At 51.4% G+C, this 25,861-nt stretch overlaps 1 protein-coding gene across 1 annotated transcript in view; it reads right to left on the bottom strand.

The window, feature by feature from the left end:
- Cmip (c-Maf inducing protein) overlaps window positions 1–25,861 on the bottom strand; it is a 205,635-nt gene that overhangs the window by 48,733 nt on the left and 131,041 nt on the right. Inside the window, exon 4 of the mRNA XM_032887960.1 lies at window positions 1,873–2,034. Within this exon, the coding sequence (XP_032743851.1) occupies window positions 1,873–2,034 (162 nt within the window). The remainder of the gene's footprint in view (window positions 1–1,872; window positions 2,035–25,861) is intronic.

The following is a 25,861-nucleotide window of genomic DNA, read 5'->3' as shown; positions in this document are numbered from 1 at the left end:
ACTTGTCTTTTGCATCCCTGAGTCAAACACTTCCTGAAGTCCGACCGACAGTAAAACACACGATTGGAAGTCTATCTGCCTGGCTTCTCAAAGCTGAGCTCCCTTCCCTCACCCTGGGCGAAAAGCCTGAAGTCAGGGCCGGGCACTGGGCAGGAGGCCCTGAGAGTCTGAACCTTGACTACGATTTACACCAGCACACCACCCTCTGCAGAGGGAAGCTATGCATCCATCCGCCCTGCTTGTGTCAGCCCCTGCCACCGACACCCAGCTCTTCCAGGAGTTAGGACCCCCAGCATTCCACCTCAAAGAGGATCTGAGAAGGGATGATGGGAGCTTGCAGGAGCTCGCACAGGAGTGCACTGGGACACAGGGGACGAAACTCTTCAGAGAGGGGGATGGCAACATGGTTGGGTGGTGGTTGTCACTATTTCAAATAGGGAGCCAGCCATCCCAGCATCCCCAGCGGGCCAGCCAGGCATACACACAAGAGCAGCGTGGCTATTTAGGGTATAAGAAACTGTGCTGAGGACAGTGCACGGATCCCAGGGGGTGACAATGAGGTTTGGGACTATCTCTCCTCCCCATCCCCTGCCAACTCACTTGGGGCTGATTCTTGATTCCGCTCTGTTTCTGCTAAAACCCCTGATGAAACATGGGCTACGGGAGGGAAGGGGATTGGGGATTGGGGTTACTCTCCCGCCCACGACCCTGCTTAGCAGCTGGTACACCCTCTGGCACAGGGCTGCCTGGCCAAGTGGATGGTGTCGGCCTTTCCCAGGACAGGATGCTAAGTAACAGTAGCTGCCCGACATAGGCAGACTTTTCCGTCTTCAAAGAGAACCTGGAAATGGCCATTGTGCTGAAGTTCCAATGCGTTTTTTTTTTTTAAACCTTTTTTGCCTTGTTCTATTGTTTGGCAATTTCATATACGTGTGACAGTTTCCTGACGCCACCTGCATCACGCATACGAAGTCTGGTTTTTAAACCTGGAGCAAGGCAAACAACGCCTAAGACAGCTAAGGGGGAGTGGGACAGAAAGCTGACGAGGACTGAACAAAACAGGAACGAGACTCTGTCCCAGATGGACAGAGCAGAATGGAAAGTTTCATCTAGGGCGGTGGTTCTCAACCTGTGGGTCTTGACCCCTGCAGGGGGCGAGGGGGGGTCACCAAACAACCCTTCCATGGGGGTCACCTAAGACCTCTGGAAAACAGATATTTACATCACGATTCAGAACAGTGGCAAAACTGCAGTTAAGAAATAGCAACGAGGGCTGGAGAGATGGCTCAGTGGTTAAGAGCACTGACTGCTCTTCCAGAGGTCCTATTCCCAGCAACCACATGGTGGTTCACAGCCATCTGTAGTGGGATTTGATGCCCCTTTCTGGTGTGTGTTAAGAGAGCAACAGTGTACTCACATACATAAAGTAAATAAATAAATCTCTTTAAAAAAAAAAAAGAAATAGCAACGAAAATAATTTAATGGCGGGGGGGGGGTCACTATAACCTGAGGGACCATATTAAAGGGTCGAATGGTCAGGAAGGATGAGACCCACCGCAGTTGACACTTGACCCTGGGAGCTGCAGTGGCTGCCGTCAGAGCCTGGGTTTGATCTAGGGCTTAGCAGAGGTGACAGAACCCCTGTACCTCCAGACAAGTTGGAGGCAGCTAGAACCGGCAAGCCCCACTCTCAATGCCCTCAATGGTTTGGTGAGAAACACCGGCTTCCTTAGTAACCACTACAGGACGGCACACCACAGGTAGATCTCTCCTGCTCACTCCGAAGGGGCTGAGTACAAGAAGGAGGTAAAACAGACAACCTAAAGGGGTGGGAGGGTGGGGGAGCTCAGCCCAGGTCGGGCGCGATCTTACCTCCGAGAGCAGTTTTGAGACGATTTCCAGTGGTGCCTGGTTGATGGAGTCATCCTGCAGCGGGGACGTGAGAGCCATGTCCACCAGTGTCCGTATCTCCTTCAAGACAACCTCCCAGCGGCTCGGGTTACTCAGGACTTTCTTGTATTTGTAAATCTTTTTCTGGGTGGAGAGAGGGGATGGGGAGGGAGATATGGGAATATTATCATCAATTTAGCAAACCACTCAAGAGGACCAAAGAACTTCTCTGGCTGGGGTGAAAAGGCCCTGGGAAGTTGTCAACCTGATCTGAGCTCTCCCCAAAAGGAAATGGACACACGGAGAAAGAAATAGACTCCATCCAAGGTCAAGGGTGCGTCTGCAGACGGGCAGGCTCCGAACGCCGGAACGGCGGTTTCCCACCCTGTTCCCAGTGACACATAAAAAGGAATTAGGAAACTGCTTTTTTACATGGAGTCCTCTGCCAAGCTCAGTCCCCAAGTCGCCAAGCACGGTAAGAATAGGGGCGTTCCTGGCCCACGGAAGGCTTTCTGTGAGCTGAGTTTCTGCCTAGGCAGATCCTATGAGGTCTCTTGGCAAGTGGCATTCAGACCAAGAGCTGGATGATCAGGATGAAGGCCAGAATTCAGCTGCTTGGTAGAGACCGGAGTCCAGGATGGCCGGAGGAAAACAGAGGCATGCTCACCTCGGCTCAGTGCTGCCTCCAAACCCGAATGGAAGGCAGGGCTGTGGCCTCCTGGATTTGAGGCACCCTTAGTTCCGCCTCTCTGACATCATGGAAACAGAGGCCATGGAGGGCGGCGGTCCAAGCCAAGCGCTCCCCTCCTGTCTCTGTCTCTGTGGCTGCCTGCCTGGCCCTGTGCCGCCTGGCTTGCTGGGATTCTCAACAGAATGAGTTTCATCACTTACTGCTAAACTCCTTGCTCGTCCATCCGGGACAGCCTAATCTTAGAGTCACGGCACCCCATACCAGCAGCCAGCGGGGGTGACAGGCCACAACCTCTGAGCCAAAGACCGAAGGAGAAGAGAGGGAAAGAGAAAGGGAGGGGCCCTCGCCGATAACCCAGGCTCAATCTGAAGGCCACTGGGGTCTTCCTGGGCCATTTCTGAATTAAGAATTAGACAATGAACTCATGACCTGGGCTCAAAAGGAAGTATTTAGAGGGCATATCCCAACCCGAACAGATAGGAGTGGCACCAGGATGAGAATGACTCCGTTAAGAAGTCATTTCACCTTTAGAGCCGTAGGTCCCACATCTCTGGGCAGAGAAATTCGTCCCAGTCTCAGTGGGACCTGTGTCAACCTTGGGTCCACATAGTTCATTTCTTCTATGAAGTCACACCAGGGAGCAGAGCCAATGTGAATGAAGCTTTGACACAGTACGGAAACGGCATACCTAGTATCATTTATCACGCACTCTCTGCTTTCCCAGTGCTACCTGCTTGCGGCTGACTCCCCACTGCAGCCAGCATCGCACCCACAAAACTTGTAAGGTGTTTTCTGTTTCGCTGAGGTAGGGTGTCAGGCAACCCGGGATGCTGTGGAACTCGCTGTGTGGTCCCGTGTTCCTCCACCTCCCAAGTGCTGGGAAAACAGACGAGTGCCAGGGCCCTGTGGTGCTTTTAAATTCTTGCCCCTCATCTAGTTCTCCTGTTTTTACTCTATTTCTTTCATTGGCCTGCCTGCCCCATCCCCCACCCCCAACCCCGTCTCTCTTGACCTCATGGCTCTATGCTGAGACCCTCTATTCTCCACAGCCCTCCTTGATCCTCTGAGGCTGACACTGCCTACAGCACAGGGGGTGGGAGAGAACCGGACCAGGTAGGTGCAAACTTGCACATTCTGAGGACAGAAGTCCTGGCAAGTTATGCTGAGGCCGAGCGCCCCCGAGACAATTAAATTGGCTGTGCTGATGAAGAGGGTGGCCAGGAGTGCTATCCCTAACTCCATTACTTTAATGACAAAATGCACCCGGATCCAAACAGGCCACTTTGAATCTGTCACTGGTGCCTTTCTGGCTGCTGGTGACTGAACCTCCCCTGAGCGCTGGTCTCACGGATTTCAATGTGCACTAGAGAACCATGTCCTTGTCAGAAGGTTGTTGTTGTTGTTGTTGTTATTATTATTATTATTATTATTATTATTATCATTATTAATTCCATTGCAGTGAGAATTGCCAGGACAGTCCATCCTCAGGGTATCTCACTGCACACTCTACTTGTGCACAGTGGCAGCTCTCAACGTGGAGCCATTTTGGTAGCCAGCTGCAAGCTATTATGTTTGAAAGAATTACTTATTTCTATAAAGATGTTATGCACTCACATTAAAGAAAATTGAAACCATACTGAAAAGCACAAAGAGGAGAGGGAAGAAGAAAAAAAAACCTCAAAAATCCTATCATCCAGAAATAACTATCATTAATATATGTGGCAAACATGGTCCCCCGCCACCCCTCACGTAAACTCTGCAAACATGGCTGGCCATGGTGGCACTTGTCTACAACCCAATACTCATCTGGGTGCCAGAGACCATGGGTCTGCTATGAGGTGGCTCAGCCAGGAAAATGCTTGCCGGGCAAGCATGAAGACCTGAGTTTGAATCCCTAGCACCCACGTAGAAAAGCTAAGGGTGGCAGTATGCAGCGCTGGGGAGGTAAAGCCAGGAGGGTCCTTCCGGCTCGATGGTGAGCTAGTCTTAGCTGAGTCACCGAGCTCCAGCCACAGTGAAAAATCCCGTCTCAAACACACAGAAAGTAACTAAGGGAGACATCAAACTCTGACTGACCTGTGGGTCACACCCCCCTTGGGAGTCAAACAAACCCTTTCACAGGGGGTCATATATCAGATATCCTGCAATCTGATGTTTACATTAGGACTCACAATAGTAGCAAAATTACAATTAGGCAGTAGCAATGAAATAATTCTATGACTGGGGGCAGGGGTTTGGGGGTCCCCACAGTAAAAGGGGTGCAGCATTAGGAAGGTTGAGAACCACTATCATTGAGACAGAGAGGAAGGGAGTTAGAGGCAAGCAGGACCTATCTTCAGTGCCTGCGCAAACCAGCTTCAGAGACCAATTCCTTGTCTTCAGTGACCTGGCCTTGGTACTGACTGATCCCCCCCTCCCCATGCCCCTTTGGCGCTGAGGGATGACTGTTGTATAACCAGGATACCTGCTTTCAGAGACAGCGTTCAGACGCGATGCCAAGGCTGTGACAAGGGCTAACATTCACCTAACACCGGGTAGGAGAAGGCACATGGTTTGCTAGGCGCTCTGAGCACTGTTGTAAAACCCTGGGCGCTGGAGTCTTAGCCCAAGGTTAGACTACCCTGCAAGCAGCCACTCAGCCACCGGACTGAGTTCAAGTAACATCTGACTGGCAGATCAATGAAAAGAAACAGCAGGCAGAGTGAGGAAGAGACGGGGAGACCCCTCTTCTTGTTGGCCATCCGAAGGCAAGACAGTTCTCCGACAGCTCTACCGGAGTCAGCCGGGGAAGTTCAGCCAGGCTTCTCACTCTTGCTTCATCTGCTCTGAATGGCCATAGTCTGATCTAGAGACATGGGTTGAACACGGGCATGCAGGGGACACAGGCTTCATTAAGTTGGGCTAAGTGACCTTGAATAAATTATTCCAGACCATCTATCGACCCAGCCAAACAGATTATGCTCATCTCTGTACATTAAAAACAAATTGAAAAAAAAAATTAAAGAAACCAAAAACTTGAAGACCTTGTCGGGTACAGGGGGTGAGATGGGTGAGCAACCAATAGGCAGCACCTTCTACCCTGATGTTATGGAAACCTGACAGTGCCATCTATGTGGGCAGCAGTAAGTCACTCCTTAAGGACTCCTCACAGCTGGCTTGAGGATGTTCTCAAGGCCATAAGCATTCGGGACACTACTCCACGGTGCCCTTGGTGAGCAGCCTGCAAAGGCAAATGGTGCCAGGAGTGGGGTGGAGTGGCCACAGCAGCTGCTGCAGGACTGTTGGGATCTTGATGCACAACACAGCCCCAGCCAGAGGAAGAAATAACCAGGCTAAAGCTAGGCATTTGTGAAGCTCTAAAGGGCTCACTCCTTCTGTCATGTCCCTCAGGACCAGTGGTGTCAAGGGGAGAGGCCAGATGGGTCAGCCTAGAGACACTGCAGGTGTCGAGGACGCTCGGTGGCAGGTAAGAGCCAGGAATAAACCCACGGGCTGGACACCAGTGACTAGCAGGTGAGACATAGGAGAAGAGTTGGGTGGGGCAGAACATCCAGGGTTCCAGGTCCTTAGCCACACCCCAGGTGACACGTTAGCATCATCCCAGGAACTCTGATGAGCTCAGCAGGCAATGAGTCACCGATGGGGCTAAGATGAAGCCACTTCTAGAATCCTAGCTCTCTGGAGGTGACACAGCCTTCCCACTGAGCCTGCCTGCCAGAAACCACGAGTGGTTTCTGTCCAATGTGTGCCTCATGGGCCACTGGAGTCCTTGACCTGAGCTGGGGAAGAGGGGACAGGGGTCCTGGAGCTGTCTTGTGGCCGGGCACATGACTGATGTTAGAAGATCTGATAATGACATAGTGTGGGACCAGCAACATGTGGCCTGTGTTCAAATCCAGCCTTGGCTGTTTGTACACAATGACACCCCATCCCCCAAAAGGGGGTTTTCTAAGAGTTGTAAAATTCAAAGCAAACAGAACATGCAACAGAAATTTGAGCGAGTGGGGCTCTTAGAGCCCCAAAGAGCTGCCATCTGGCCCTTCATCAACTGTGCTGTGCCAAGCCGTGGCTCATGACTCAGATCCCGGTTTGGGAGAAGACACGTGAAAAGATGCTCACAGCTGGCCGTGGTGGCATACACCTGTCATGCCAACATGGGGCGGGGCGGATATACTCAAGGTCATCCTTGAATGTGTAAGAGTTCAAACCCAGCCTGAACTACCTGAGACTGTGTTTCAAAAAACAAAACAAAAACAAAAAACAAGAAAGCAAAACAAACAAAAATGGGGGTGGGAGCGAGGATTCTCCATTACAAGCTACTGGGGAAATACACAGTTCAATGGTACAGAAATACCACTGGGATGGCTGGGATGGAAAAGACAAACAATACTAAGTGTCGGTGAGGATGTGGTTGAACTAATCCTAGCGCACTGCTCTTGGGTGGATGGTGGGGGTGGGGGTGGGGATTAAAATGGACAGTTACGGGCTGGAGAGATGGCTCAGTGGTTAAGAGCACTGGCTGCTCTTCCAGAGGCCCTGAGTTCAATTCCCAGCCACCACACGGTAGCTCGCAACCATCTGTAATGAGATCTGATGTCCTCTTTTGGTGTGTCTGAAGACAGCTGCAGTGTACTTGTATAATAAATAAATTAATCCTTTTTTTTTAAATGGACAGTTACATAGCAAAATCACTCAACAGCCCCTCCTTCCCATCCTCTTGTCCTGGGGCTCAAACCCAGCAGGAGTTCCTACCACTGAGCTGTGGCTCTGTCTGTCTGACTGAAAAATGCTAAGCGCGCATTCACAGCATAGCTCAGTAATTGTTTTTAACACCCTCCCCGCTCCCAAAAGGAAAAGCCAAGTCTCACAGAGGCAAATACGTGAGTTTCCCCCAAGACAAGGTCAATCTCTTTCAAAGAAGGAGCTCATGGCTGAACAAGATGTGCAGAGCCAAGTACTGGGGGGGGGGAAAAAAGAGTGAACGTATCTTGTGCCACTGTGCCTCGTGACCGAAGTCAGATATAAGGCACAAACTGTAGGATTCCTTTTATGTGAAATTCCTAGAAGAAAAAGTCCAATTACAGACAGAAAGTGAAGCAGCCAGTGCTGGGGCTGCGGGGATTCACAAAGGGCATCTTTAAGGGGGGTAGCCATGTCCTGAAACCAGATGAAACCAAATCATCAAGTAGTACACTTACGATGGCTAACTTTAATGACATGTAACTTATACCTCAAACGAGCTCTTTTAAAATATATAAAATGCCTTCCTAGGAAGAGAGCGGCAGACAAAGCCACAAGCAGCATGACCTGTTAAGAATATGGGTTTTTCAATAAGCAGACTTCATTCCAAATCTCAGTTCTGTTTCTATCATCTCCCCATCCACCTGACCATCAGCTCTTTTTTTAAAAAAAAAATGTATTTATTCTTATTTCACGTACCTTGGTGTTCTGCATGCTTGTGTTTGTATGTGAGAGGGAATCCCCTGGAACCGGAGCTACAGCTGTGAGCTACCATGTGGGTGCTAGGATTTGAAGCCAGGTCCTTTGGAAGAACATCTGGTGCTCTTAACCACTGAGCCATCTCTCTAGTCCCTGACCATCAGCTGTTCATGCACCCATCCATCCATCCATCCATCCATCCATCCATCCATCCATCCATCCATCCATCCATCCACCCATCTTCCTGTCTCCCATCTACTCACCCATTTACCTCCATTTATCTATCCATTCCTCTACTCGTCCATCCATATTCATCCACCCATTTCCCTACTCATTCACCAATCCATCTCCCACCCACTAATCTAACCAATCTTTCACCCAAGAGTTTATCCACTCATCATCCATCCGATCCTTCACCCATCTCTTCACTGCCCGTCTGCCCACTCACCCACCGCCCACGTACTCACCACGCACCTAACTAAGACCACGTGAAGCCTTCTACTCTAACGCGCCCTAAGCCCTGAGGAGACTGTGGAAAGAAGGGCAGACGGGCCCTGGGATTTAGAGTCTATTGTTTGTAGTCCTTCATCTGCACAGCAATAAAAGAATAACTACTACCAAGGATTTGCTGTGCTGCCCGTGAAGCGACAGGCATGGGGCGTCTCATCTACTTCCTGACTACACAACTGTGGATAATATCACCTACCCAATCCTAGGAGGGAGTGGTCCAGAGCAGGCAAGACTAAGAAAGGCTCCCAGCATCTGTGGCAAAGCCGCACCAGCCAACAATAAACAGAACCAGCAGGCAGAGCCTCCTGTTTCCCCTCTGGCAGAGCCAGTCAACTCCACGGCTGTCCTCACCCTCTCTCTGCTTGTCAGGGAAGGGACGTTACCTGGGCAACACCAGCCATCTCTCTGGAAACTGTTCCTGCGGTAGGAGCAGGCACAAGACACTGGGGTTCCCGAGCCTGAGAGTGTGGAGCCTCTTAGCTCTTCCACAGGAGACTAGCTGTCATCAGGTGGGTGTCCCTCACCAGGAGGTGTGGCTCGGAATGTACTGGAAACGCTCTTCCCAAGGATTGGGGAAGAGGGGGGGGGGGACGACAGCTCTGCTGCCTGCTGCAGCCTCCAAGGCTCGCGTGCACACAAGTACGCATGCTCCTCGTCACTTGTCACGGGTACTCTGAGGAGCTGCGGAGGGGAGGGCGTCCCTGAGGAGACGGAACCAAGCGAGCTGGGGAGGATGGTTTTGACACTTTATTTCTAGGTTTGGCATGGAGCTGCCTGGCCTGTCTAAAAGCTACTGGACCCAGGGGGCTTCTGACAGCACAGTCAACTTAATTAGAAGAAAATTTAAGTGGACATCCAGCTCTTCAGTCACCCAATGTCACTGCAGCTGCTAGTGGCTGCTAGACAGAGGACACTGCTGTCACCACAGAAGGAGCTATGGGGGCAATGCTATGCCCCCGTAGCCATGCCTAAGGTCCAGCACATCTGCTGCTCCACAGAGCAGACAGCTTTGTGCCCAGCGCAAGGACAGAATCTTCCATAGGGGACATGAGTTTCTTTAAGCCCCCAACTGGTGGGTGTGTCCAACCTTTGACACTGCCACCGACAAAGTTCACATGGGAACCTACACACACACTCACACGCACACACATCCCCTTTATGAGGTTAACAGTTTTGTACAGGACCACATTCAAAGCAATCCTCTTGGATCTGAGTTATGGGGTGCAGGTTGAACAGGCCTAAACAGGGACCCCACCTTGGGCTTTTTCCTCCAAGGTATGGTTTCACAGTGAAATATCCCATACAGGTTCATGTGTTTAAACACTGGGTCCCCAGCTGCTGGCGTGGTGTTGGGAGGTGGTGGGACCTTCTCCACGTGGAGCTGAATTGTTGCAAGCAGGCTGTAAGGCTGAGGCTTGAAGGCTGTAGGGAGGCCATGTTCCTGGCTTCACCTCTTTACTCCTTAGTTGCTCTCATATAATAAGCGGCTACCACCTGTCCGCTGTCATGCTTGCTTCCCCACGATGGGCTATAAGCATGAACAAACCTCCCCTCCCTTCCCCTCCCCCTGCAGCTGTCTCTGCCAGCCGCTCTATCACAGTGACAAGAAAAGTTACTAATTAATGTTTTGTCCCCCCAGAGTCCCTTGTACACCCAGCAAGAAAGGCAAGCAGACTGACTATGCCCATCAAGACTCTGTCCTCGCTACGGGCTGCAGATGTTGGTGTGGGCAGACAATCGGCCTTCTAAACATATCATACACACCTATGACAATGTCGCAATGGAAGCCCACCGTTGAGTATAATTAGCACGCTAATAAAAGCATTGAAATACGGCAAACGCAGGCTGCCTTTGTCACAGGGTGGGCCCATCTCATCTAGAAATGTTCAGAGATTAAGGCGAAACAATCGCTCTGTTACGAGGAGCCTTCCTTTGTCACAGGCTCGGAAGAGATCCTTCATCCCCCACTCCCTGCAACTGTCAAGCTTTAGCTGTCAACTTGGCACAGCCCTAGAGTCATCAGGAAGAGGGAACCTCTTGAATGTGGCTCAATGTAAAAGTGTTAACTTACTCAACTTTATAAAGGGCATGCGGGCTTGTGTGTTTGTATGTGTGCTTCTGTGTACGTGTGTGTGTGTGTGTGTGTGTGTGTGTGTGTGTGTGTGTGTGTGTGTGTAGGGGTGTGTGGCTTCTCATGTAGGTTCTCTTATAAAGAATTGCCTCCATCAGACCGGCCCGTGGACAAGTCAGGTCTATGAGACATTTTCTTGATTGGCTAGTGATGGAGGAAGGTCAAGCCCACTGTGGGAGGTGCCATCCCCAGGCAGGTGAATCTGGACTATGTTAAGAAAACACGCTTTGGTTTCTGCCTTTAGCTTCACTCAAGGATGAACTATAACCTGTAAGATGAAATATTCCCCTTCCTCTCCAAGCTACTACTCTTGGTCACGGTGTTAATCACGGCAACAGAAAGCACACGAAGATAGAGATACTCTGTGGCCCTGTCTACGTGGGGACTCCAAGCCTGAGAGTCAGCCCTGCTGTCTTAGTTGTCTATACACACCCATTATCCAGGTGAAAGTCACATGTCACTGAAACACCAATCTTCTCAAGGCATACAGTCCCGTGGCGCTTAGCACATACGTCATGTACAGCTGTCACCCCAAAGAGAACTGAGGACACCCAACAGCCTCCTCCAACACCTCCCCTCTTTCTGGTTTCTGGACATGAAACTGGAGTCAGACAACAAACACACGGTCTTTTGAGCCAGGTTTCTTGCGCTCAGCGAGATGGCCTTGGAGCTGCCAGGCAGCCTCCCGAGCCCCAGTATTCTATTCCTTCTCATGATGGAGGTCATCGTGTGGCCAGGTCACTGTTGCTGAGCTGCTTGTCCGTAGACAAGCCCTGTGCTGTTCCCATCTCTGCCTCTGCTAACACCTGGATGGCCACCACCCCATCCTGTGACCATCAGTGAACCGTGTGGGTCTTTCAGGCGACCGAGATTTGGCCACCAGTCAGTCACTGCATGGTCGCCCGCTGGCCCCGCCCACCAGTAAAGGAATCCATTCTTCACGAGTTCTCCATCTCATTTTTTGACAGAGTCTCTCACTGGCCTGGAACTGGCTAGTCAGCGATTAGGAATCCACCTGTCTCCACCTCTCAGCGTTGGCATTTCGAGAGTGCACCACCATGCCTGGCTTTTTCACATGGGCTCTAGGGTCTCCAAGTTTGCAAGGCTTGCTTTATTAAGCTACCCCTCCCCCAGAGCCACACATTAACTTCTGAAATCTCAACAGTACCCCGGGGAGGTGAACCCCACTTTATAGATGAGAAAACCGAGGCTGAAGCCACGTAGCTAGCGAGAGCCAGAGAGAACCGGGTAGCCGTGTTTGTAACCTGACCTCACATCGTCAGGTAGGGTGAAGCTGGGGCTGGAGAGCTGGCTCAGGAGTTAAGAGCTGCTCTTCTAGAGGACCTAGCTCCCAGCCCCCACATGGCAGCTCACCATCATCTATACTTACAATTCCAGGGGAGCTTACTGGTGCCTTCTATTGGCTTGCCTGAGTACCAGGCACAGGCATACACGGAGCTGACACCCATACACATAAATATAGCAACTTTTAAAACCTGTGTCTTCCATTCCTTAATGTCTGTGGTGCCTTCCTGTCAAGTTAGAAAGCCCAGCTTCTGTGTGCCTGAGAAGCCAGCTCCTGGGGAGATGGGTACTCTGAAAAAGGGACAGAGCTCAGGCACTCAGCCTCCTAAGTGACCATCATAGGCTGCCTCCCCGTAGCTATTACTGCTACCAAGGAAACAGCAGGACTCAGGTGGGTGTCCTTGCTCTACTGGCTCTGGGCATCAGCTGGTTGCCTGGGTAACCATGAGTCTGGCTGGTGAGTAGATGACCCACCTAGGTGTCAGGCTCACAGCTGGGTACCACATTCCACTTGTACTGACTCCCAGGCACAAACCGACCATCACACGGATGAACCGTGTGCTTCCCACAGAGTCCATGTTCCTTGTAGGCAGGGATGAGCCTTCTGTTTTCTCCACAATTCGTACAAGGTACCGGAGCAGTTTGGAGTAAGGAAATTGCTGCTGGCAGCTTGTTTAGGGCAAGGAGGAGAATCATAAACCTCAGCGTCCACATCAGAGACACATCCTTCCCACCACTGCCATGGACGGGGAACTCTGGGGGGTCTGGGCCAAATGAAGACTTGGCCTTGCAGTCTGCACCACGGGCCTCCAGGAAATCCTGGAGACTCAAAAGCCCTAAAAGAAGCAAGATTCAACCCCCATGCCTGCTGCCTGGTTGTAGGCATAGATCTGTGGCATAGATCGGGGAGTGATAGAAGGGACCATTCCCTTGTCTAGGGACGCCCTGCTGGCAGTGTGGGTTGCACTGTGTCTCCCCAGAAGTTATATCCCAGTTCTAACGCTGGGCATCTGACTGCGCTCTTATTAGGAAACAGGGTCTCTGTAGATGGAATCAAGTAATACCACATCATGCTGGACTAGGCTGGGTCCTGAGCTGGTGCCCATGCAAAAATGTCACATGGGAGCTGACACTTACACACACACACACACACACACACACATCAAATACACCACACATACCACAGACACCACACACACACACTGGTACCCATGCAGAAAATGCCACATGGGACCACCCACACACACACACACACACACACACACACACACACACAACAACAACAACAACAACAACAACAACATGTGCAGACACACACAGGAAGCAGAGTTGCATAGCCAAAAGTAAGAAGGGCTAAGGGTTGCCTGCAGTCCCCAGAAGCTGGACAAAGTCAGACAAAGATACACTCAGAAGCCTCCAAGGGAAAAAGAATCCGCTCACACCATGACTTTGGACTTCTGGCCCCAGAGCTCTGAGACAATAAGTTCTGGTTGTTCTAAGACGGTCGGACTTGGCTGGGCAGTCTTGGGAAGCCCAATGCCTAGGGAGCAGCAGGTGAGAGCTGGCCTGGGGCCCTGGCTCCTTACACCTGGCTGTCCCCTGAGCCAGGCTGATCCATCTGGCCCCACCACTTCGCCGAGGGGCCACAGTGAGAGAGACCCCTCCCACCCCTAGCTCATCCTCCATTGGAATATGTTGTTTATTCTTTTCCTTAGACATCCTAGAAATCTGTTCCCTGACTCCTCAGTGGGCCATGAGGCCTGCATTACCACCTCAAAGCCTGTCTTGGCCCTTGCCACAGTGCACAAGCCCCTAGCCCTGTGTGGCCTCAAGCAGGCTGGGCCCAGCCACCCGCAACCCTGCACACCTGCATCATTGGTGATGTCAGAGAGAGCTACCTGGGGACCTGGCAGGCTGCAGGAAGAACTTCCAGGAGAATTCAGACAGGGACGTCAGCCACGGCTGACGTACGGTCCTTGGCAAAGAGGAGCCACGGGGGAGGATTCTACCCGGCATCTTCCTTTCACAACAGCAGACACTGTCAAACCACCCACAAATCAAGTCTCTTCCCACAAGCTTCCCCCGGTACTAACGCCCACCCTGACAATCCTGTTAAGATGCTCGGTCCTGGGTACACATCAGAAGCAACCTACGGCTTGAGAAACTCCATGCTCATGTGGACTTACTCCTCCAGCCTGGTGTATTGTAGATGGGTGGTACCCAGACACTGGTCCTTTTGTGGGTACCAACATATTGAAGGAGTCTATCTGTACATCCCTGTTCACTGTAGCATTGTTTACAACAGCCAAGAGATGGAAACAACCCAAGTTCACAAGCTCATGAACCAACTGTAATACATACATACATACATACATACATACATACATACATACATACATACATATGCATACATGCATACATTGAAATATTACACAGCCTTCAAAAGGAAATTAACACTGACATGTGCTATAGCACCCATGACCTGAAAGACATTCTGCTGAGTGACGTGTGGCCAAGGCCCATGTGATGCCACTTGTGTTAAGGTATTGAGAGTAGTGAGCTTTATGGGTACAGGATGGAGGATGGCAGTTGTTGGGGTTCGGACCGGGAAATGGGGCATTAAATTGTAATAGAGACAGGATTCAAGTTTGGGAAAACAAGTGTGGGGGGTCTTGGCAACATGACAGTTAGAGTGCACTCTCAGAGGGCGTCACTTCCCACCCTCTTCACACTAGCGAGCCGTGGCACTCAGACTGGCTGAGGTGATCTGCGGTCCTGTGTCAGTTACAGCATTAGCACTTCACCATACGTAGGTCTGAGCGCCTGGCTCTCCTTTCTCAACACCTGCTGGGAACTAATCCAAACCAGTTCTTGTTGCTTGCCCTCCTGCCTGCTTCTGCAAGCTCCATCACATACACTGCCGGAGGTGGAGTTGTGAAGGGACGATGCCGGGTGGAATCCTCCCCCCTCCATTCCCCATAGTTCCTCTAGAACATCAAAACGAGGCAACAGTAAAGGCTACTGCGGCCGCTTGCTAAGTATTAAAGCCAGGCAGAGCTGTTCAGCACGAGTGTGTGTGTGTGTGTGTGTGTGTGTGTGTGTGTGTGTGTGAGAGAGAGAGAGAGAGAGAGAGAGACAGACAGACAGACAGACAGACAGACAGACACACACGTGGGGGGTTGTCTTCACTGTCAACTTGGCGGAATTTGGAGCCACACTTCAAGCACGTCTGTGAAAATGTGACTGGGATGGGAAAACCGACCTTCTCTGTGGCAGCACCGTCTCCTGGCTGGATAAAACGGAACCGAACATCGCTTCCTGACTAAGGGTATCACATGACCAGCTGCCTCGCACTCCTGCTGCTAACACCACCCCTGCCATCATGGACTCTATGTTCAAGCTATAAGTCAACAGAAACACTTCTTTAAACTGCTTTTTTTTTTTTAAAAAAAATAAGATTTACTTAATGTATGTGTATTAGTGTTCTGCCTGCATGCATGTATGTGCTCCATGTGTCTGTCTAGGGCGCGAGACGGTACCGGTTGGATCCTTGGAACTGAAGTTAGAGCCACAGCACCATATGGGTGTGGAGCAGTCTGCACTAAGCTGCAGGCATGAGGCCCTGTCACAGAGGCCTCTGACTCTCTCAAGCAGCCGTGAGAGGCAGGCCCGTGAGCCTCTCTTGGAGAATTAATAAGACACGGACTCAAGATCCTTTGTCTGAACTGGTTGGGAGGCTTGGGACCGAGGGGACTTGTGTAGAGAATTTAACTCAAGACTCTGACAAGAGCCTTCTTCTAAGCCAGCAGCTATGGATACCCACTGCCATCTTGGCCATTGTGAAGGGACCCTGATCTTTCTGGGTATCCTTTAATGTCCCGGTCCTGGAAATCTATCTCATCTAAGGACAGATACAGCCCCTTGCAAAGAGTCTGACCCAAGCCTTGGTAGATCTGCACTGGTTTTTCTACCGCTCCAGGAACACATGCCCCTGGCACAATGCTGCTACCACACAGTGGCTCCGTTAGGAGCTGACTTGTGTTCCCTTGAGTATCTCTGTCTGTCTGTGGGTCTTGCTATGTGCTAGGGCCACTCTGAAAACTCAAAGCACCCGCTATTACAAGGGCCTCAGGCTTTTGACACCAACTTTAGCCAATTAGCTTCTCCCCAAGCCTCTCCTTCCCCAGACATGCGCCGCCACTCCACTGGGCAAGTCTGATCACCTCTGGAAGAGTTGGGGTGAATTCCTCTGTGGGGACAACTATGGCTGCTCTTTTAAGTCTCTTGTTGAGCCAAGCCAGTGGGCAGGCAGGAGGCATTAAGGGCCAACCCAGAACTGTGGGCCACGGTCCTCTCCTCCAGTGGCTACTCGATCACCATACCACCCTGAAAGCAAGACAGGACCCTGCTGCCCACCGCAGCCTCCCGAGTGACGGAGGTCATGTCAAATGACGACGCTGCCTCCTGGTTATGTCTGGAAAACTCATCCACAGAGAGAAGGAGGGGGGGAAAATCAAATAAAACCCTGCTTTAAAGGGCAGAAAGAGGGCTTACCCACAAACCATGTACGTGAAAACCTTCCCTGTGCGGCTTGGTGACTCATCGGTCCCCATCAAAGCGTGCGCTCATGACACATGGAAGCCCCAGTCCCCTCCTTGCTTGGAAGGAAAAAACAACCCAGAGATGCCGCTTCTCTCCAGAATGCTGAGAGAGCCACCATGCTGCTCCAGAGGTGCAGACAGGCCGTCACATCGAAGGGAAGGGATCTCAGCGCTCAAAGTCAGGTCTCTAGGAGGACTGGGGAAGAACAGGAGAGTTCGAGGACAATCAAGAGCACGTTAAGACTTAGCTCTTCTGTCTTTTTAGTGTGTGTGTGTGTGTGTGTGTGTGTGTGTGTGTGTGTGTGTGTGTGTGTGTGTGTGTGTGTAAGTTCAGGAGCTAACACCTGGCTATCCCGCCCCCTCCCTCCCTCATCTTCTATCCTAGACGAGGTCTCTCATTAGGATGTGGTGACTGCTGGTCAGGTGGGGCTGGATGACCAGTGAGCCCCCGGAATCTATCTTCTCTGCCCTGCCAGTACTGAGGTTATGAGCATGTGCCACTATATCTGACTAAGAAAAAAAAAAGAGGGGGGTTGGTCCTGAGGACCGTCACATCTTCCCCTCCTCTCCCCCACTCTCTAGCCTTGCTGCTCGGGGCGGGTCACTGTCTTTAGTCTGGGTTCCAGATGTTTGGTCTGTGGAATAGGGAGACCAGTTAGTTCCCCAGGTGAGGACTGGTTAGCAAAGCCCCTTGTGCTGTTTGTAGACAGCTCAAATCCTCTTTCTTGGTCCCTTCAGGAACCCCCGTTGCCTAATATGGACGGTGGTGAATTATTAAAGATCTGCGGCCCCGTCTGGCCGCTTTGAGCTGAACCAGCCGCCCCTGTTCACCTATGGTCCCAGCGATCCCTGTTACATAGGCTCTGCAGGACCAGCCAGTGGCCTTCCCACTGGACAAACGCCCGAGAGAAACGGCTGCAAGAAGGAAGTTCTTGTTTGGCCCACAGCTTCAAAGGTTGCCATTCAGAGCTGTCAGACTGCATTGTTTCTGGGCTTGAGGTATGACGGGGTGAGCTGGAAGCTGAGGAGGCCTCTCAACTCACAGCAGCCAAGAAGCAAAGAGAAGGACAGAGGAAAAGGCTAGGGGGGTAAAATACGTCTTTCAAAGAGATACCTCTAGGGACTTCCTTTCTCCAGGGAGGCCCCCAACTCCTAAAGTGTCCAGTAATCAATTCTCCATCATGCTATCAAATCCCTTTTGGGTCTGTCAAAGTATCGATCCACTCAGGATGCCCCAGGAACCATTTATTTCCAAAAAGCCCACCAGCTTGCAACCAACCCCTCCGTGTATGTATGAGCCTTTGAGTGACATCTCAGACTCAACCCTTAGCACGGTGGTATAAAAACATTACATGGGAAGTCCCAGAATTACATTGCCCATTAAGTTTACCATTTCAACCCTGCTGTGAGCAGTATAAACGGAAGGCTAGTAACAACCTGCTCTCGCTTCCGCTCAGACGCGGTACGTCTGTGTTGTAAGCATTACTAGCCTGTCAGTAGTATCTTCTTAGCCAATCAGCTGTTGTGGTACCAGGCTTTGCACTTAACCTGCCCTCCCTTGACTCGATAACGGTCTCCGGGTGCAGGAGGAACAGCTGGAGGGCATCAAACAAGGACACACGGACGAACGGACCCTGGAACTAGGTGGTCTGGAAGCAAAGCATCGCAGAGACACAGAGCTCGGGGACCGTCTGGGCTTCGGTGGATCTCCCCCTGAATCTACAGACACCCCACCATAAGTAAGAGGAACAAGGTGAGCGGAGGAGAATCAGGAGGTGTTTTCAGAGGAACACGGCACGAGCGGCCTGTTAGGCCATCGGCAGCAGGGACAGCCAGCGGGAAGGCAGACTTGAGAAGGGGGACTCGCTTTTAAGTCTTCCACTTGTCCTTGACTTTAAGGGACTGCCAACGGCCTGTGCACGGCTCTGTTCTGGGAATTTAATTTTTCATTTGAGCATTTCATACACGAGTTCCGGATCTGCATCACACAGCCCCGCCCCGCCCCCACAGCTCCTCCCACGTCCGCCATTACTCCTCAAACTATAACTTAGTGACTATTGCTACACACACCTATTACAAGTATAAACTTTACATACGTGTAATAGAGTCCATTGAGTCCATTCAGTATTGGTCTTATCTCAGTGTGCTCAGGTGACCATTGTGGGACTGGATCAGGTGGCTCGTCCCTGAATGGAACTGATTCTCGCTCTTTCGGTGGTCACTAATTGTCTAATGATAGGATTTCTTCTGTTCACATGCTTAAGACAACTGGTACCATTATGTAAGCCTGGTTTAGACAACTATATCATTCAAATTTTGTGGGTCCGGCACCCCGCCATGTTTATAAGCATGCTGTCTAACATGTGGACCATCTTTCTGTCCCCTCTGCCAAAATTTTCTCTGAGTCTAGTGAAGATGACAGCCAACGAACCCTGCACTCGGCAACGAGGTCATGTATGTTTCATGTTACATGTTACATGTGACAGGGCATGCGTGTTTTGTTACATGTTCAATTTTTTTAAGACCATAAGAAGTGGGAACAGGTTCACAGCAAACGATAATCCTTGTGAAGTCCTTTTTCCTTTTCAGTATTTAAAAACAAACAAACGGGGTTGGGGATTTGGCTCAGTGGTAGAGCGCTTGCCTGGGAAGCGCAAGGCCCTGGGTTCGGTCCCCAGCTCCAAGAAAAAGAAAAAGAAAAGAAAAGATAAAAACAAACAAACAAACAGGAAATGCTCTTTTTAGTACCCCTGCCATAGGGCTTTCATTCCTGCCCCAGAAGTGGGACATATACCAAGCATTCTGGAAAAAGAGTGGTCAGCTCTCGCTCAAGGTGACCGTAAGTGTGCCCCACAGCCTTGGGATTGAAATTCCACGCACCCACAAGGGGAATGTGGGCACAGACACCAGAGCGTTCCCGATGGTCTGTACCAAGCCGGATTAAAAAACCACCGAGACATAGACACACACAGAGCAGAACAAACACCACCCAGCCCTGACAGAATACAGCGTCACTACACAAAGAACACATCTAAGCCTCACAAGCATAGTTTTCAGAGTACAGGCCCAAGGCACAAATGAGCCCATTCACAATTCTGAGTTCAAGTGGGCCAAAGAGAAGGAGAAGTTCGAGCCCCGGAGAGCCAGTGTGTGTGGTCACGCCCCAGGGAACCTGGGGAGAAGTCATTGGGCCACCTCTTTTGATCTGTATGCTTCTCTCTAGAGAAACTGATATAAACCCCGTAATAAGCCAAGTGTGGGTCTCAAGTCCATAAGCACACCGTATCTCGGCCGGCGGGGGAAGCCTTAGTAGCTGACCTAGATCCCGCTTCCAAAACAAACAAAACTCAGGGTGGGGCATGCGGCTCTGTGGTCCAGGACTCAATCCCCAGCACTGGAGAGGAAAAACAGAGGCTGAAAAGGAGGAAAGGCGGGAGGAAGAGGGCAGATGTACCACGTGGGGAAGTGGAGAGACTGTACATTTGGGGTGGGGGTCCTGACCCTTGTCTCCATGCCCTTCTGTGTCTAACTTTGCCAAACGCTGGCGGAAGAAGCTGGAGGGAGGGGACGAAGCTAACCCAGAGGTCACCCGTCTCGGTTTGCGTCCCTGTCCTGCCGGTGTCCAGCAGAGAGACGCTCAACCAACCCCTGTGCTCCTTCTGCTCATCCTTTGAGACGGGCCTCATCAAACCCTGAGGTTCCATGACATGATCCCCCTCAAGTCTCCCAAGACCAGAGATGGCTAATAATTGTTTTCTTTCCTCTGTCACAAAGGAAGCCCGAGAGTGTGACTCTCATCCCCAAGGTCACAGAGCCTCAGCCATTTCTTAGTTTCAATCCCAAGAGCTCCCCTTGTTGTTAGTTACAGGGACCCCAGTGACTCTCTGAGGGGCCGCACGGAGGCCGGAAGACACTGGAGACCAGTAGCCTGGGCCACCAAAGGCCGCTACCCTTGGGTCCCCAGAGTCAGCCATCTTGGTTCTCTGGGTCATCACAGGGCCTTCCTGTAGTGTTGGGAGTAGGGCGGCCTCTTGCAGAGTGAGGGCAGCTCAACGTTTACAATGCTCCAAGAGTCCCTCTGATCCTTCTGGGGCCGGATGTAGAGCTAACCTGGATAGGCAAGGCAGGTATACAGCTGGGCTATAAAAAAACCAAGGCCTTGCCCAGCAAGAGTACTGAGCCAGCGACTGGGAAGTGAACAACGGCCAGGACAGGCACCAAATAAAAGGAAGTGGTGTGGTGTACGTGGGCAGGTGTGGGAGCCGGGTACGACTGTGGCTATCCCAGCAGGCAGCCAGGAACAGGTAGCCAGACCACCTTCACCCCTAACCCTCACCCCACCCGTGAGTCATTCCGGGTCTCAATATGTAAAGCTCTCTCCCATGTGTGTTGTAGACAATCCGGACTGAGGACTCGGACCGGGGTCTACAAATGCTAACTTTGGGGAAGGCGGGAGATACCTTGGACCCTCTCCCTCTGGCCATCAGACTACTGAACTAGCAACTAGAATTTCTGCCAAGGAATCCATGCTGAGAAAGAAGAGGCTGGGGTCTGAGTGTCAGTCAGGGGAGGAACCTGGATCCCTCAAAGAGAATACACACCGTTCCGGCTCATGAGACCACCTCACCGGAGAGTCGGGGTTGAGAAAATGGTGGGTCAGTGTCAGTGACAGAGAGTTGTAGTCTCTGGATCTGTGCCTCACGTCACAGAAGATGGACTCTGGTCTTTCCTTCCTGTTTTTCCATATCACCTGTCTGTTTAATTGGCCTGGGGTGAGGGTGTTTGCTGGGTTGCTGCTGTCTGTGCCCAGGATCCAAGCCTAAAATCTCTAGTAACAATCCATGGGACAGATAAGCATTGAGTGTGGTTGACTGCCTGCCTACATGTGTGTTCTATACTCAAGTGTCTAGAGCCATGCTCCAGGCCAATGGGGGACGGGAGCAGTGGGGAGAGGGGGAGGGACAATGGGACAGTGGGTTCTGGACTCAAGTCAGGCCTCTGTTCAAAGGCCACGTGACTGGGTGAACTCGGGTGTGACTTCTCAGCCACACCTGGACAGGAACCCTGGGAGAAGCAGCCCCTTCCTTGCAGCTGTGAGTACGCAGTGCCCATCCACTGCTCTGTGACCGGGGACGAGTCTGTCTGGATACCCCAGGAGAGGTTCCACAGATCAGAGTGGAAAAAAGAACTCAGGCCACGGCACAGGATCTGGGAGGGGCCCTGGGGGGGGGGGTCCTTTCAAAGTGTGACTTCCTGACCAGAGAGAGACAGAGCTAGCGTGACAGCATCACTGGAGCATCCTGTACTCCCAAGCCTGGAGTGCTCTGGCTTGGCCTTCAGCAAGGGGTACAGGCTGGGCAGTCACCTCAGGGCCTTCTGTCATTCTGACCTGGTCCCCTCCCCGTGGAGAAGGTAGGATAGGACTCCTGTCTCCTGACAGTATGAGCGACCAAGAGGTCGTGCAGAGACTCGGATGGTGGTACAGGGATCTGGACGGTGGCTGTCCATACACATCATGGGGCAATCCTCTCTGCATGGCAACTGTCTCGTGTGCTTCTAAGAACTCATTTGTCCTTGGAGATGTCATCGTTCTCTTGGGCTCTTGCCCCCTCTCCCATTAGGCACGAGTGACAAAGGCTTCAAAAACCTCTGTTGAGGTTCAGGGCAACAAATTTATATAAAAACGTGCACATAGGGGGTTGGGGATTTAGCTCAGTGGTAGAGCGCCCTGCAAACGAAGGCCCTGGGTTGGGTCCCCAGCTCCGAAAAAAAAAAAAAAAAAGTGCACATAAAGTACTCGTGAGCCCAGGAGACCCTGTATGTATGGACGACACTGGCAGAGGACCCTTCTTTGTGAGATGGCGGGAACATTGGCTCCTACCAGGACCCACTCCGCCTCCTTCAGAAACAACAGGCTCTACAGTCTTCACAAAGGCACAGTAGGTAAGGTGCTACTGCTACCCCATTTCACAGAGAAGAAAACAGAGATGTCTCCACCACCAATACCTGAAATAATGGCCACCCTCATACACTGTTTCATCTTCCTCCAAAGCCGGGGGGGGGGGAACAGAGGTCCAAAGTCATGCCACCTCCCAGGGACATGGGAAAGTCTGCTGGGGAGAAGTAAGCAGCTTCGGCCAGGTCTATCCAAATGCGCTTGTGGCTGGCCAGCTTCTGTCACACCCTGCCTGTCCCCTGTCCCCTGGGGCCAGTTGTGTTTTCAATGACCCACTTTCCCTGGAGAACGCAGTCTCTGTGGATTTTACGACTTCTGCTTAGTGGCCTCCAACCACAGCAGGAAGCAAAGACTGAGTGGCAGGGTCCCAGATGTGTAAGGGATCTCAACAGACCTGACTAGGGGATCGCCACCCGCTTTGGCTACTCCTCGAGGTGTCCGGGCAGGCTGGCTTCTCCTGGCTGTATACATTGGAACCTCTTTGTCCTCAGGGCGGAGAGAGAGAATTGGCTCACTTTCTCACATAGCACATGCCATGCACTCGCAGTCTTGGAACACGGTCAGTGTCACACAACCTAGGCTGTCCCTTCACAGCCTTGCTACACACATGGCTTAGTGCCCATCATAGACCTGTCCACTCATAGCAGCATATATTTGGATGGGTCATTCTCTTCTTGGCCTTGAACACGAGCTATGCCTTTCCTTTTATGGCCTTGTGCGACGCAACACGACGGGCCTGTCTCCTCAGAGCTTTGTACATGCAGAAGGATTTATCCTCTCAGACTTGTCCCCTCACAGATGGGTCTGTCTCCCTATATGCAGAATGGGCCGTGCATGGGTGACCTTGTACGTGTGACAGGCTGTTCCCTCGAACCCTCGTGCACACGTTGGTTATTTCTGCAGACCCAGGCCTCTGAGGGCCTGGGCAGGAGAAAAGAGGAGCTTCTGAGTCAGAGCAGAGGCCTCATTAACTCTGTATGACTGTTTATGTTCCACACCCCAGGGAATTGGCCTCAAGGGCCTACTGCCTAAACCAAACAGACAGCTTCCCCAGGGAGCCCTCGGGACTGCAGGCTGGGCTCCCAGGGGATTCCAGTAAGGCAGAACATCTCTTTCCCACCCCTTTCCTACTATAGGAGGTACTGGTCCTCCATCCTGTCATGTCACGGAATCACAGGCATCCCTGGACTCCCCTGACCAAGGCTACTGTGGGCAAGAGCAGAGCTCTTTCCAGGGAGAGAGGGAAAGAGAAGGAGGGAGACAGAAAGCACTCAGGATGGATGAGCTTACTACTATGCCAGCCTCATGTCTCCTCAGAGCAACTGCAGAGAAAACAGGGGCGAGGGGACCCCTCAGTCAAGATGGCCAAGATGGCGGTGGGGGAGGGGGAGGGGCATGTGGGGCGGGGAAGAGGGGCAAACAAGGAAACCCCAGTAGAAACTCCCTGACTTTAAAAAATGACAAGAATCCTACAAGGGGCCTTCAGTCACACCCGGTCGGGACAACCTGAGGTGGACTCCCCGGCATCCTTTGGCAGAGGAACCCGGCCATTCTGAGGGTCACATGCTGTGGGTTACAGCTAAGTCTTCTTAAGATCCAGTTTTGCCCTCCTGAGGAAAGACACTGCCCTGGGCCAGCCAGTCCAGGCAAAGTAAGCCAGGAGACGCGGCATCCGAGAGGCGTGCGTCACAACACTACAAAAAGAGCACACTCTGTATATATACTTCCTGTCGCAGGCCGTGTGCAGAAAACTCACAAATTCAAACTGTGGTTGTGGGATTGCTAAATGTCCTAAATTCTGATGTTCTGCTGTCTACTCCCCCCACCTCTGTTAAAAATGGAAAGGAAAAAAAAAGAAGCAAGTAAATAAAACAGACCCACAGCAGTTGCCTTCCTTTGCTTGTGGAGTAGTCACACGCCTTTAATCCTAGCACTTAGAAGGCAGAGGCAGGGGGGAATCACTGTAAGTTTGAGGCTAGCCTGGTCTACAGAGAGAGTTCCAGGACTGTCTCAAGAGAAGGAGAGAGAGAGAGAGAGAGAGAGAGAGAGAGAGAGAGAGAGAGAGAGAGAGACCATGAAACCCATACCCCAGAATGGGCCGCTGAGTCCAAATCGCAGACAGTTAGACGGATGAGGCAGGATGGACCCACAGGTCTAAACTGAAGTTGCTGATCATTTCTGGGCAAACTGTTTGGCCCCTCTTAGCTCTAGTGCCCGCACTGGTTAAAGGACGGCAAACACGAGTATTTAAGCCAGGCCTTGCACACTTACAGACTTTAGTTACTGTATTCAGTCAAATGAACAAACACCCAGACCTGTCTGGACCAGACCAGAACAAGAAAAAGTAAGGATTCGAATTCAGGACTGACAGCTGACATTGCTAGCTGGAGTATCCCCCCACCCCCACCCCCAGCCTCCCCAAATCTTAAGATTCTTTGTCATTTTGCAACAATGGACGGCAGATCTTAACTCTCACCACATTTAAATCTCCAAGAGCCATAACTAAATCAAGTTGCTACAGCGGGAGACCACTGCCACCTGGTGGCTAGATACCCAAATCATCGGGGGCCAACTGCCCCAGGGGAAGGACACTAACATCTCACACAAGCTTATATGGTGGGAATCATTCTGGAAGGTCACCTCGGAGGAAGGGACAGTGCCTGACTGAAGAGGCCTTTGCCATCCTCTGATACCTCTGGCTTAGGTTCCCCAGGTGCTTTTAAAGACAAGTTTCCACTGACTGAATTTAGTGATGATAAAGACACAAGATGCCATCAGAACTGAGATCAGATATCCAGGTCCCCAGAACTGTTAGAAACTCAAGGATATCCCGGCTAGCTCTGGGTTAATTTTATGAACCCCACATGTAATCCCAGGCTAGATCTCCAAAATCATCTTTTTACCAAAGTCTCTTGAAAACTTCATTTCCTTGTAAGCCTCAAACTGGTAGCAATCCTCCTGCCTCGGACTCCAAAGTGCTAGAAATATAGGCATGTGACACTGAGCTCAGCTAAAAATTCCATTTCCCCACCTCTATCTTGGTTACCTCTTGAAACGTCACGAGCACAGCCTTTCAGGTGTGCCTGGGGTGCATCACCTCGAAAAGGAAGTGCCCCTAATCCCTCCTCAGCCCTCGCAGTCAGAGGCTGAGCTACACACTAGAACCTCGCTTTTCTCAAGAGTAGGCCTGATGCAGGCAGGAATGAACTTCACAGGGGAAATGGACAGCAGAAATCTTGCCCAGCTGCCAGTATGCAGTTGTTCAACAAATGCAGTCTCATTGTAATGACTCATGGCGCCAGGGGCATAAAGAGAGAATGACTATGCCCTGTGATCTG

This window comes from Rattus rattus, chromosome 17, assembly GCF_011064425.1.
Source record: "Rattus rattus isolate New Zealand chromosome 17, Rrattus_CSIRO_v1, whole genome shotgun sequence".
NCBI classification, from domain to species: domain Eukaryota; kingdom Metazoa; phylum Chordata; class Mammalia; order Rodentia; family Muridae; genus Rattus; species Rattus rattus.
Note: the sequence above shows the minus strand (reverse complement) of the source record. Positions and strands in the feature narration are given on the sequence as shown.